At 49.5% G+C, this 12,024-nt stretch overlaps 1 protein-coding gene across 1 annotated transcript in view; it reads left to right on the forward strand.

The window, feature by feature from the left end:
* Positions 1-11,472, forward strand: part of PFDN1 (prefoldin subunit 1) — a 32,585-nt gene extending 21,113 nt beyond the window's left edge. Inside the window, exon 4 of the mRNA XM_080400754.1 lies at positions 11,269-11,472. Within this exon, the coding sequence (XP_080256880.1) occupies positions 11,269-11,352 (84 nt within the window). The 3' untranslated portion in view covers positions 11,353-11,472. The remainder of the gene's footprint in view (positions 1-11,268) is intronic.
* The last annotated feature ends 552 nt before the right edge of the window (positions 11,473-12,024 follow it).

A 12,024-nucleotide genomic window follows, 5' to 3' on the forward strand; every position in this document is an offset into this window, starting at 1 on the left:
GGACACCTGATGTGGGGACAGATGGAGTATGGAAGTGAAGTTAACATGTAGGGTTAACATTTGGGCTTGCATGGACCTTTTAGGAGAGAGCTGTGGGAGCTCCACAAATTACAGATTGGTGTGAAAGTGAGCTGTAGAGCCTCATCAGGCCCCCTGTGAGGACCGGGCCAGGTGGTAGTCTTCATCTTGCATGGCTTTGAGTGTCTGAGGCTCCTGCAGGTGTCTGGGCAGGTCCTTCTAAGCACGGACATTTGGGCTTGGTGACATTCCTGGGAAATGTGTTTTATCTTGACTTTGTTGGCTTCTGTCATCCAGACCTGAGTCTGTGTTTTCACTCAGGGCTTCCTCCTGCTTTTCAGGCTGCAAAGCTGGGGCTTATCTTGCCTTTGGAGGATATAGGTGGTCCAGCTGCCTGCCTAAGCTTGCTGTCAGCTCAGGAGCATCCACAGGCACTCCCGTAGGAGAGTAGAGCACAGCCTGCATGGGCAGAGCTGTCAGTGATGGGCTGCCCTCCACGGAGATGCTTGTTTTGAAGAAGGCAGTAGCTGAAGCTAACTTTTTTTCCCCCCCATAGATCTGGTTGTCTTACAAGGAGGAGAATCTGCATTGTCATTCCTGATTTTTGTAATGAAAAATAGTCTGGACAATGAGAAAAATAGGCTTTAAAATAATAAAATAGTGAGAAGGCTGAGAGTCTAATGGTCGTAAAGCTAATGCTATCAGGACAAAAATCAGTCTTCATGGGAAGTCCTCTGACATTGGACAGGGGCCATACAAATGTAAAGTAAATACTGGAGGAAGTGGGACGTAGCTAACGCTGCTCTAATTCTTTTTGTCTCCTAAACTGACTATGCTGATGGTGACATGAATAACAGGCCTTATTACTTGCTTTCAAGGCTGTGATGAGTCACTGAGTTAACTTATTTCTTTATGTTTAAAACCTAGTGGTCTGTCTTATTGTCATTTGTTAAAACTGAGGATAGCAAAAGGATTGTATTCTTACAGCCTAACTTGATATGTATTTTATGCTGTTTGTCTTTTATCCAAATTATCTCTTATCCTAGACATATGAAAGTTGATCATGTGCAACTAGGACCTTGCAGCTTTAAGAAGGAACAAATGCTCTTAAGTAATCACAAGAAAGGTGGTGTATTTTTTAAATACTGGGTTTGGTGTTTGGTTCCTATGGTAGATTTGTTAGATAAAGATCAAATAAGAATGTGTTCTGCTTTGAAAATTGTGTTGCTTTGAAAATTGTGTAAGAAGTTTGTCCTATGTTAAATAGTGCACAAGTCACTGATTGCAAAACATGACATTGTAATCTTAAGGCGTAGAAAGATTGAAATCATCACATTTAAGAGGGGATTCCCAGCTCTCTGAAAGGGTCTTTCACTGGTTTAGATCTGGGAGGCTTATAAAAACTTTAACATCTCACCACATTTTCTTTAAGAGTCGTTGTGGGTGGTGCTGATTTTGGTGGAATGATGTCTATGTGTATGGGTATGCATTTGCAAAGCTGGATCTTTCATTTGGAGCAATCATTCACTGCAGCAGGTTTTCAAACTCCCAGATTTTTTGCAAGCAACTGCTTAATTAGTAAGTCTTTGTTAGTCTTCCCTGCACTGCAGACTGCAAAGTAAGCACACAAACTAGCTGAGAGGGCAAAGGCTTCACGGAGGGAGACCTGGAATTTGATGACTCTTTATTTTCACTGTTTCTACCTTTATTTTTAGGTGCATAATTGTAGATTTTAAAAGCAGGAGAATAATTAAATAGGTGGTGATTTCTTCCTTTTAAATCCTTTACAAACTAGTTATAGAGATGCTTTCAAAATTAATGTATGCCAGCACTTGTTTTAGACTTTTCGGGGTAGAGGGGTGGTGCTCCAATTAAAAAACCAAACAAACCAACAACAAACCAACAGACACCCCCTACCCCGCAAACCCCCTGCAACCAACCAACAACAACCAAAAAAACTAATGGAAAAAGCTTTTCAAGCAAACTTTGCCAGTATGCTCGCATTCCTTTGTAATTCAGGGGAAAGTGAAGGACATTATGCATTAATAAAAAGCCACTTCTGCTGCTGCGTCTGAATGGTTTTGTCCATCCAGGAGCCTACATTTAGTCATCTGGCTCTGAAAACGTTGCTTGTTTCTTCTGATTAGCATTAAGCTGCTTTTATGATTACACTGAAATCATTTTAACACAAAGTTGGTAGATAAGTCTGTCTTTGCCATTTTAAACCAGGGTCTGATTCATTGTCAAAGCTCTCCTTTGTGCTTATGGCTGCAGAAGTATCCAAAGCAATGAGCTGAGCTGGATGCGGGTCCCTCTCCAAATTCCTCCTTGCTTGAGTAATAGTTAGTCATAAAACCAGTGCTGCTGTCCTTGCCTTAGTCACCAGGCCCATGCCGTTGCTCCTCATTGTCCTTTATGCCAAGCAGCTCCAGGGAGGTGGATTATCTGTGCCCGATAAACCTCCATCCTGTCCCCATCTCCTCCATCTCACCTAGGGAGAACAGGAAATAATTATTTGGAAAGCATGCTCCTGCATGTGGGAGACCTGACCCAGCCCTGAGTCAGCTTTATAAAGCCACACCTTGCTCACCAGGTATGCGGGGAGTCACAACTTCCCTTGGCCCACCGCCTGGGTCACTCCTCTGAACTGTAAATGTGTTCCTGGCGGGGATGTGGCTGCTTTCTGCCTGCAAGGCAGCAGAGTTCAAGCATGTCTGAATTAGGGGGAGATGCTGGTTAGTTGGGAGTTTACATCATCTTTTTGTTGCTGATTTGTTCAATGTTTGAAATTTATGGAAGTAATTTTTCTTTTAAAATGGCCTTGTTTGGCCGGAACTGCAAGAGATGAAAGGTGTGGTATGATTTTGCAAAAGTCATATTGCTAGGAGGTGTTCCAATGAGCCGTACTGACTCTGCAGGACCACAGAAACCAAAACACCAAATTAGGGAACTTACTACATTTTGCAAGAGGTGAGGGACGCTTCTGCCAAAGCAAAACATGGGGATTTTCAGAATATGAGTGAGTTTCCACCTCCCAAAGTTCTTGGTGTTTGACCTGACTCTGCTGTCATAAGCCTGGTTCCGGTGCAGTGTCTGACCTGAAGCAGTGTACCTCTGAAAACTGCTCTAAATGAGTAATTTTGCCAATAAGGGGTGTCCTTAAAGGAATCCTCTAGGTTGATAATATATTTCTGCTGCCACCTATTGAAGGTTCCCAGTTGGCTTCCTTTTGTACTAGTTAACATCAGGCTAGGGTGCAGGAGTTCACTGGAACAATGCGTCATTTCCTGGTCACAGAGAGCAACTGTCTCCACCTCTACAGAGAGCAACTCTCTCTACCTCTAGTGAAAATGCTGTCCTGTGGCTGAGACAGGTTCTGTGCAGTGTGCTCCCAGTGGGCCTGGGGCTTGGGGACAGAAAGGCTGCTCTGCGGGTGGGTTTTTCTGCCCCTTATGTTGCCCCTTCTTCTCTTGAAGGTGGTGTCCCTTGGTACCCAAGTGTGGAAAGCAGCAGGTGTTTTTCCAAATGAGCTTTTTCAGTGTATGTTCCTCAGGGTTTAAAGGTGCTACGATAGTGATGAGGGAAGCCCTGCTGGTTTTGCTGTAGCTAAGATGAATACATGAGGAAGGTAGATTTGCACTAGCTGTTCTTTAGGCAGGTTCTTCTAAAGATCCTCCTGAGTTGGCAGGTGCACTTGTATGCTTGATGTCTTCTCTTCTCCACTCTAATCCAGATGGTTTTGAAGTGACAGAGGGTCCCCGTTACCTTGTGGAAAGAGAGGCTAAGGGAAAACCCAGGGATCTGAATCATCACTTCTCTTAGGTAAATCGCATCATCGTGCTTCTGTCAGCAGCTGTCGTCAGAAACCAGCTGGGCTCCCTTCCTATTACACTTGAGCAAAACTTCCTATTCACTCTTGAGCAAACTCTAGGCAGCTTCCTGAGAGCAGTAACTCTGCTTGGGAAGTCTTGAAGTGTATCTAAATATTTGGTGGTTGCTGTAGCATGGTAATTCCCAATGTGTGTATGTGCCACAGTGTTGCACTGGGTGAGGACCAGTGCTGGGTGGACACATCAGGGTGTAGGACTGCCTGCAGAGCCACCTCGCCCCATGGCTGATGCCCGCTATTTCAGTTTTTCCTGAAGCAGAAGCAGTTGGGTGTTGTTCAGCAGGTCCACCTCCTTCCCATTTATGGGTTCCAAGTGAAGTCCTGTTAAACAGAGTGCATGTCCTAGGTGCATCATCTTCCATAATACCATGCTGACCAAAACATTTGCCTGCCCACAGTGCATGTGATAATGGCTCAATGTGCTGTCCTCAGGCAAGGGAGATTTGGGCAATTTCAACCACCCTATCAGCAGCAGTGGCCTCAAGAGTGAGGGCAGCTCACACTGCTGCTGCTGCCTGGCCCCAGCATGCAGGCAGCACAGCTTGCTTTCCTCTAGGGGAAGATCCTTCCCCAGACAAGTATGTGTTCCTAGCTCTGTCCCAGGATCTGCTGATTGCTTTCCCAAGAGTGTGCACACAGAGCCCATGAGGAATGCCAAAAATGCCCTGGGTTAACTTTGGGAGATGCAGAAGCTCTCGGCTAGCAGATTTATGGAGATGGTGTCACAAGATGAGTTGTATCTTCCTATTTGAGGTACTGCATCATGCCTGAAGACTCTGCAGCATTCCTCAATGGAAGCTGCTTAAGTGTGAGAGGGAGATGCCAGCAGCTGGTAGCCATGCATGCTGCGAGCCATGGGGCAGGATATATCCTCTGGGAAGGAACCTGCCAGCTTCTTTCATCCTCACAAGTTGGATGTAAAACAAGTTTGTAGAAAAATTGTTTAAAAAAAAAACAACAAAAAACCACAAACCTGAGATGAGAAGGTGTCTTCCAATACCAGATCCTTAAATTTCCATGGAAACGTTTTTGTATGGGTTTAAATATATTTATGTTCATGGGTCAGGGCTTGAAGCTCTTTTTCTCTTGCTGAGGTGAGGAAATTAGTGGAATTTGAGGAGTGAAAGTAGTAGACTTTGAATGAGAAACCAATACTTAAAACAAGAAATTTGCCTGTGAGCATGAGGAATAATACGCAGCATGAATAAACTGTGGCTGCTGTGTATAGATTTCCTTGAGAGCAGAAGTGCTGTTTTGGCTTTTGGAATTCAGCATGCACACTGTGAAACACTGTGCCAAACTACCAGCTCTAAACAAGGCTCTGCAGACATACAGGTCTGGCCAGTGGCTGACCAGCTCTCTCTGAAGGCAGAGGCATATGAATCACAGTACTGGGGGAAATATGTTGCTTTGATCATCAAAAGCCCATCTGAGAGGAGCTGATTAATACGTTTTTTTTCTTGCTGTGGAATCTGTGAATGCTGGCTCTTTAATCTGCTAGGAATGTAAGGTCTGGGTGCGTCATCTGCTTCTCCAGTGAAGTACTCAGCAGCAGCGTGATGCAGTGGGAACAGAGGTGGGAGGCTCAAGCAGGAGGTGATTTCCCACCGTGTCAAAAGGCCATGGGCCACCTCTGTTAACCACAAGTCCTTTTCTTCTTTGGGGTGTGAACTGTAATTATATTTGCATTAAATCTAGTATTTCCACAGCTGGTGCCAAAAGCAAATAGTGTGGAGCTGGTCAGAGAGCAAGTGTTGGCCGTGACAGCAAGCAAAATGCAAGGAAGAGCCATGAACAGTGAGGGATGGCTTATGGACGCTGCTGTACATAGCCTCTGGCTGGGGCCAGTCAAGCTGGTAGTTCCAAGAGCTTGTGCTTTGTACTCAGGTGATGGGAAGAGGCAACTGGAGCTGGCAGCAGCTGCCCAGAGCTGCTGCTGGAGAGTGGAGTGTGTTGGCAGTGGGCACTGCAGCCTGCTGTCCTTGCTGGGTCTGTGGGCTGTGCAAGGCAGCTGCCCTGCCCTCCTTGTGGGCAGGATTGGGGCTGGCAGTGTCCTTCCTGCCAGCCCATGCGGCTCCTTCCACAGGGCTGTCAGCTGCACAGCTGCTCTTCCTCCTGAGAAGGATTCCTGGGAGATTGGCCTGCATTGCCTGTTGGATGGGGCTGCATGAGCCGCCAGTCCTGTTTTTGGCTGCATCTCTGATCACATAGCTGTACTGAAACCCCCACAGGTTAGCTCCTCACCTCACCCCACATACCTGATTTAGGAGGGTTGCAGAAAGGCTTGAAAGTGGGGAAAGCTCCTGGGAGCTCGAAGGGAAGAGTAAAGGCCAGGCTGATGGTGCCCGTCTGTGGTCAGGTGCAGGAGAGCCTCACAGCTGCTGGTAGGTGCTAGGAGGTCCAGCTGGTGGGATTGGCTCTGCTGCCTGAAGAAGAGTTCATGGCCATCTCTTCTCGCCCTCCATCTTGGTGTCTTTAACATGGCAAACCTACTTCCAGAAAGCAGATTTGGGTGAGAACACTTCCTTTTGCGCTAGTTTTCAGATGGATCATCAGGGCTGTGGTTTGTTTTGCTGTTGCAGCCCTTCCTGGCTAGGGAAGGTGACTGTTGTTGGCAACGGTATTAGCTTAAAGGAATTACAGAACTACAGGCTGAGAGGCATTGACTGTGCTGGCTTTTTGGGGGCATCTTCTGCAGTTTTGCACCCTATCAGCTGTTCTGCATGTGGCCCAGACCTTGCTAGCCTGTCGCAGTAGCCATGTGCTGGTTTCATGTCTCAGTGCAGGAGGCAGGACCTTTCCTGCGTGGGGACAGAGCAGGGCAGGAGGGGGAACTGAAGAGCTGTCACTGCAAATAAGAGGTTGGATGAGAACTGTGGTGGGGACGAGTGTGCAAGACCTTGTCCTGTGCTGGGGCAGGGCAGCTGGTGTGCAGTGTGCTGCCTGACTGGAAATCTGTAGCTGCAAATCCTCTACCTTCCCACATGCTGGCAGCCTCGGGCTCCCCTTCCTTGCTGCTGCGGTGGAGAGGCTTCTCGCTTCTCACGTGCTGATGGGACCTGCAACCTCAGGTCATTCCTCCACGTGGGAGTTGCTGTGTGTGGGTCATGGGAACAAAGCTGCATTTCTGAAACCTCTGAAAGCCACAGGGCAGCGGAGGCTGGTGGGGGTGCGTGTGCACAGTGCCCTTGCTGAGCAGGCCTTCAGAAGCTGCGCCTCTTAAGTAAGTTTCAATAACACTCAAGAGGTGTATTTTGCAGTGTGGTAGATAAATTTCTAGCAAGTTGATGTGGCAGCGGTGAACCAGGAGGGAGAATCAGCCCCTTGCTGCAGCCAGAGCCATCAGCTGACAAACCAGCCTCTTCCTGCTGTGCCTGTCTGTGTTTCCTCCTTTACTGCCTTGCCACGCTCTTTGCGTAACTGCTTGGGGAGATGCCAGCACCTCAAGGCACTGCCTGGCTTCACTGCAGAGCATGGCTCTGTTTGTAAGCCATGAGTTTGTACTTTTCTGGGAGCTGAGTGGTGTGTGTCAACTTCACCCCATCGCCTTCCCAGAGCAAATCTTTCTCAGTCCTACCCTGAGACTCCATGACTCAGGCAGTGGTGTCTCTCACTGGTTTGCGTAACCACCTTGTCTGAATGGACGCACCCAGGGGCGGGTGGGTAGGTGGGGGCAGTGTACAGCACCGCTGGTGTGGGGAGCAGGTAGGAGCTCTGAATCTGCAGCTCATAGGTTGTGGAGCCTCTGAAGTCAAGCAGCTTGCCGTGCAGGGCCAGTGTGCTGCCATGTCCTGTCTTTTGACTGGCCAGCACTGGAGCTACTGGTGTAAAAATAATATTAGAGGCTGTAGAGAGCAGCAGCCTTTGATTTCATGAAGGACCAAAACCAGCAGTACAGTTCTGGCACTGTACTGTAAATTTGCTGCTAGCTGCACTTGCTTTGGCACAGGCAACAGAGAATTAAACTAACACTTGCAGTGGTGAACACACCTTTGCAGGAAAATATATGCAACTTATTGGATGATGAGCTAAAACCTAGAAGCCATGGCATGGCCCAGAATATAGGGTTAACTAGGGCTGCAAATCAACATCAAATGCAAATGAAAGCGTGCAGTTCAGGAAAGCTTGGAGGTGGGGTTTGGGAGGCTGCGGTAGTGTTCCTCCCACAGGGAGCAGGTACCAGCAGCCTGGCAGATCTGGCTGGACCGGAACAGCCTCCAGGGTGACTTAAGAGCTGTGCTGTCAGGCGGTCTCTGGGCTCTCAGAGAGCTGATGCAACTAGGCAGTGCCTATGTCAGCCAGCTTGCTCACAGCACTGCTCCCTGGGAAGGTGAACCAGGGAGAGACAGTTTCCTGTCTAGACCCCAGTAATTGCGGTGAGGAGGGGTTTGCATGCAAGCTCCTGCTTTTTTCTCCTGTGATTACTAAAGCAGAAACCAGGCCACAGCTCCTCAGGAAGGAACCCCTTGCTTCTGCCATGTGTCTTGGAAAATGCCGTGACTGTGTGCTCCTTGCTCCCCCTTGATTCAGGCAGTTAGTTAGAGTGGGAGCCAGCTGCTGTGCTGGCTCTGGCACTGCCTGCTGCTGGCCTGCGGGAGAGCTCGGGAAGTTTGCAGCCCCCCAGCTGTGGGTCCAGGGTTTCCCTCGATGCTCAAGGATCACCCTGAGCCCAGGGAGGAGTCTCCCTGGAGGCTACTTTTGGGAGGAAGGAGTAAAAGTGTCAGGGCTAGCCCAGATCCTCTGGCCCCAAAAACTACATAACCAAGGAGAGGGAGATAAAAATTCCATGAATCCTTACCTGCCTGGGACTGCAGGTGATGCTTAAGTAAAGAAATGGCATTAAACCATGTCCCTTTGCCATGAACTGTGTAGCTCCAGCACCCCTGCTCCCCTGGGGAGGGTAGATAATGCCACTGCGCAGGAATGGGTGGCGGGGATCTGTGTGGGCTGTACAGCCATGAATGCTCCTGCACTGTCAGGGCCAAATGATCACCAGTGTGGCTTCCTAACAGGGGACATTTGAAATCCCACTGTGTTAGGAGAACAGAGCCATTGTTTGTTGCCTGCCAGCTCCTGGCTGCACATGGAGGCTTCCCTGTGTGGTGGCAGGGCTGCTTGGCTCTCCTGAGGTCACTGCTGGGGCCAACCTTCCAGAGCTGCTTCTGGAAATGTCTCTTGCTGCTTGATGGGCACCAGAGGGAGTGGGGAGGACAGAAAGCCAGAACTGTTTCATAGACTAATTGCATTAAAAAAAAAAAAGTTTTAGTAGTAAATGAATATATAAAGCCAGCCCTGCTGATGCCATTCTTCTCTAAATCGGTAGAACGTGGTGGAGCTTGGACCCACGCAGGTTTTCTAGGACCTGTCTCCCCTTGCAGCCTTTGCATTCAGTTCTTTAGATGTGAAATCCCTCAGTGTCTGTCCAGGCAGTGTGAGTGCAGCACAGCAGTGGCAGAAGTCCTGCTTGTGCGTCAGCAAGTTGTTGGCAGCGGGAACCCACGCTGCACCTCCTCTCCCAGTGGTTTCCTCAAAAGCAGCTCTTGTAAGCAAGAGGGATCCATGTGCTTGGGGACTGCATGAGAGGCACAAGGAACTCTTTACTGTACCCACGGCCCTAGCTGTTGCTAACAACCTTTACTGTTTAAATAAAAGCCCTTTGATATCTAGAAACAGGGCTGGAAGAGATGTCCTCAGGGCATGGGCATTTCAGCTGAGTGTACAGAAGTGTCAGCACAGGTCTGCTGCAAGGGGGCTGGTGGGAAGTGATGGCAGCAGGACTGTACCATGTGCTAATGAATTTTCCTTCAGGGTTAGTGGTTGCAGCTCCCTGTGGGCTTGCAGGAGTCAGGGAGAGGCTGTCAGGGGAGCATCAGCTTCACAGTTCTTGCCTGTAGACAGCTGGCAGTGGCTGTGTCCTCTGGCTCACGTACAAGCCCCATCAGCCTGCTCCCCATAGCAGGAAGGTGCTGCTTGGTGGAGGCCAGTGCATGCTTTTACTGCAGCCTGTGCCCGTGGGTGCTGCTGTGCTCCAACCAGCTAGCAGCTGGGCGAGGACCCCAGAGCAGTCTGTTTTCACTCTTTCCTCCACCTCCCCTGCATGGCTGAGCAATACTGAGGACCTCTGCTGTCCCTCTTTAACTGTCCTTGGTTTTGATGGGCTTCAGAGGTCATTTGTGGCATACTGGGCACCTCTGCCTGTGGCTGAGGTGGCCTTTGGTGGAGTCTAAAAAGGATAGGATGCTTTAGGATGAGGCCCAGACTCCTGTAATTTAAATAATAAACCTGCCAATGCTTATTGGAACCTAGCTTGGCCTGGAAAGCAAGCTCTACAGAGCTCCCCAGGCCTGGGAAGGTGCTCGGTGTGGGAGCAGTGTGCTGCAGCTGTCCCCAGCAGGCTTTGTTGAGAAGAGGACCTTGTAACTACAACAATCCCCAAACTAGCATGTAACAGGTACTACCCATGGAGCCTCGCATCTGCCCCCAAGGGCTCTCCATATGGAGAGCTCTGGGGAGCCTCCCCGAGGGTCCCCCCCCACCCATAATGAAATGCATTTGGACAGTGCTCTCCCTGGTGCTCTCCCTGCTGCCGCCAAAGGAGGTCTGCACCCAGCAGCAAGGGCTGCCTGCATTCACACAGCAACGCCTGCCAGCCTGGTGTCTACCAGAGACTGTTGTGTCTGTTGTTTGGAAACCCAGAAAAAATAGTCAAAAGAGCCAAGTGCTGGTTTTTCCAGTCACCTAGGAGCACCCAGACTAGCAGGAAAAAACGCTGCATGCTGAATTCCTATCTTGGGATGCACAGCTTTGGGCTGCTTCCGTGCCAAGCCTAGCGTAATTAAAGATGATTAAGGAAACACATGTATTTGGTGATGATGCCAGGGAATTTCTGATAGAAAGGAGGGTCTGGGTTTAGAAAAGTGGTCCAGCTGGTAAATAGAGCCTTTTTTACCAAAGTGTGAAAGGATTTTGCTGTTGTGTCTATGACGAGGCCTCAGCAAATTAATTCCTCTCTGGGCTCCACGTATTGCGGGATCTGATATTATTTCCTTCCTTCCTATGGTTAATATGTCGCACTTTTTGCAGCTCTGCTGTTGCAACAGCCCCAGTAGCTCTGAGGAGGTTTCAGAGGGAACAAAATTCAGTCTATGTAAACGTTGCCCAGGCTAAATATTAATGCTTCCAGGATGCCTCTGGAAATGAATAATGGCTGTCCTTGCTTCAGGAAGCCTGTAGAGTTGTGTGTGCCCTCGGCAGCTGGCTGCCTGCAGCGCCGCCCTGGGAAGCTCTTGGCCCCAGCACTCTGGCACGTGCTGTCATTGCCAAGGTGGACCTTAACTCTCCTCTTGCTTTCTGTCTTGCAGCAGAAGAAGTCGTACCTGGAGCGGAGTGTAAAGGAAGCAGAAGATAACATTCGTGAAATGCTGATGGCCCGGAGGGCACAGTAGCCTGCCCCTGTGCCTGCTGGGTGGTTTATGGGCAGCTCTGCCTGCGTGCTGCTTGCTGCCGCCTGGCTGCACAAGCTCTGTTCTGTGGCAGTTCCAATAAAACTCTGCTGCAAAGCCTTAGCTCATTTCCTCTGCCTGCTCCCTTGCAGCAGCTGCTCTCCCCTTAGGAATCTGACAGAGAAAGGAGGCAGCGGTACGATTTGGGATGAGTGCCCTTCAGGGAATCCTTTTTCACTTTAAAGCAGCCATAGACCTTGCCTTCTGGAAAGAAGTTGCACCACTCAGCACTGGGGAAGGCTTGCTGCCTTGTTCTGCTGGAGTGGGGCTGGCAAAACTGTGGTGGGGGAAAAGAGGCAGGCAGGGTGGAGCAGGGCTGGGAGTCACAGGCACTTCCAGGTCTGTGACAGGTGGTGATGGGCCCTGGTTCCTCCTTGTACAGATGGGCCTGGCAGAGCCCCAGTGCAGCAGTGAGCTCATGGAGGGCCAGTGCCACCCTGTGCTTTGTGCTCACAGTGCACCAGCCTGGCCTCCTTCCCTACTCCTGGCTTTCGTGCTTTTCTGAAATGGAGCTTACAGGGCTTCAAGCAAGGGGCTTGAAGGCTCCTGGGGCCAGGCTGCTGCCAGGGGCCCTCATTAACTAACCTAAATAACCTAAAACAGATCGTAATGCCT

The sequence above is a fragment of the Falco punctatus genome (genome assembly GCF_963210335.1).
Source record: "Falco punctatus genome assembly, chromosome: 8".
NCBI lineage: Eukaryota > Metazoa > Chordata > Aves > Falconiformes > Falconidae > Falco > Falco punctatus.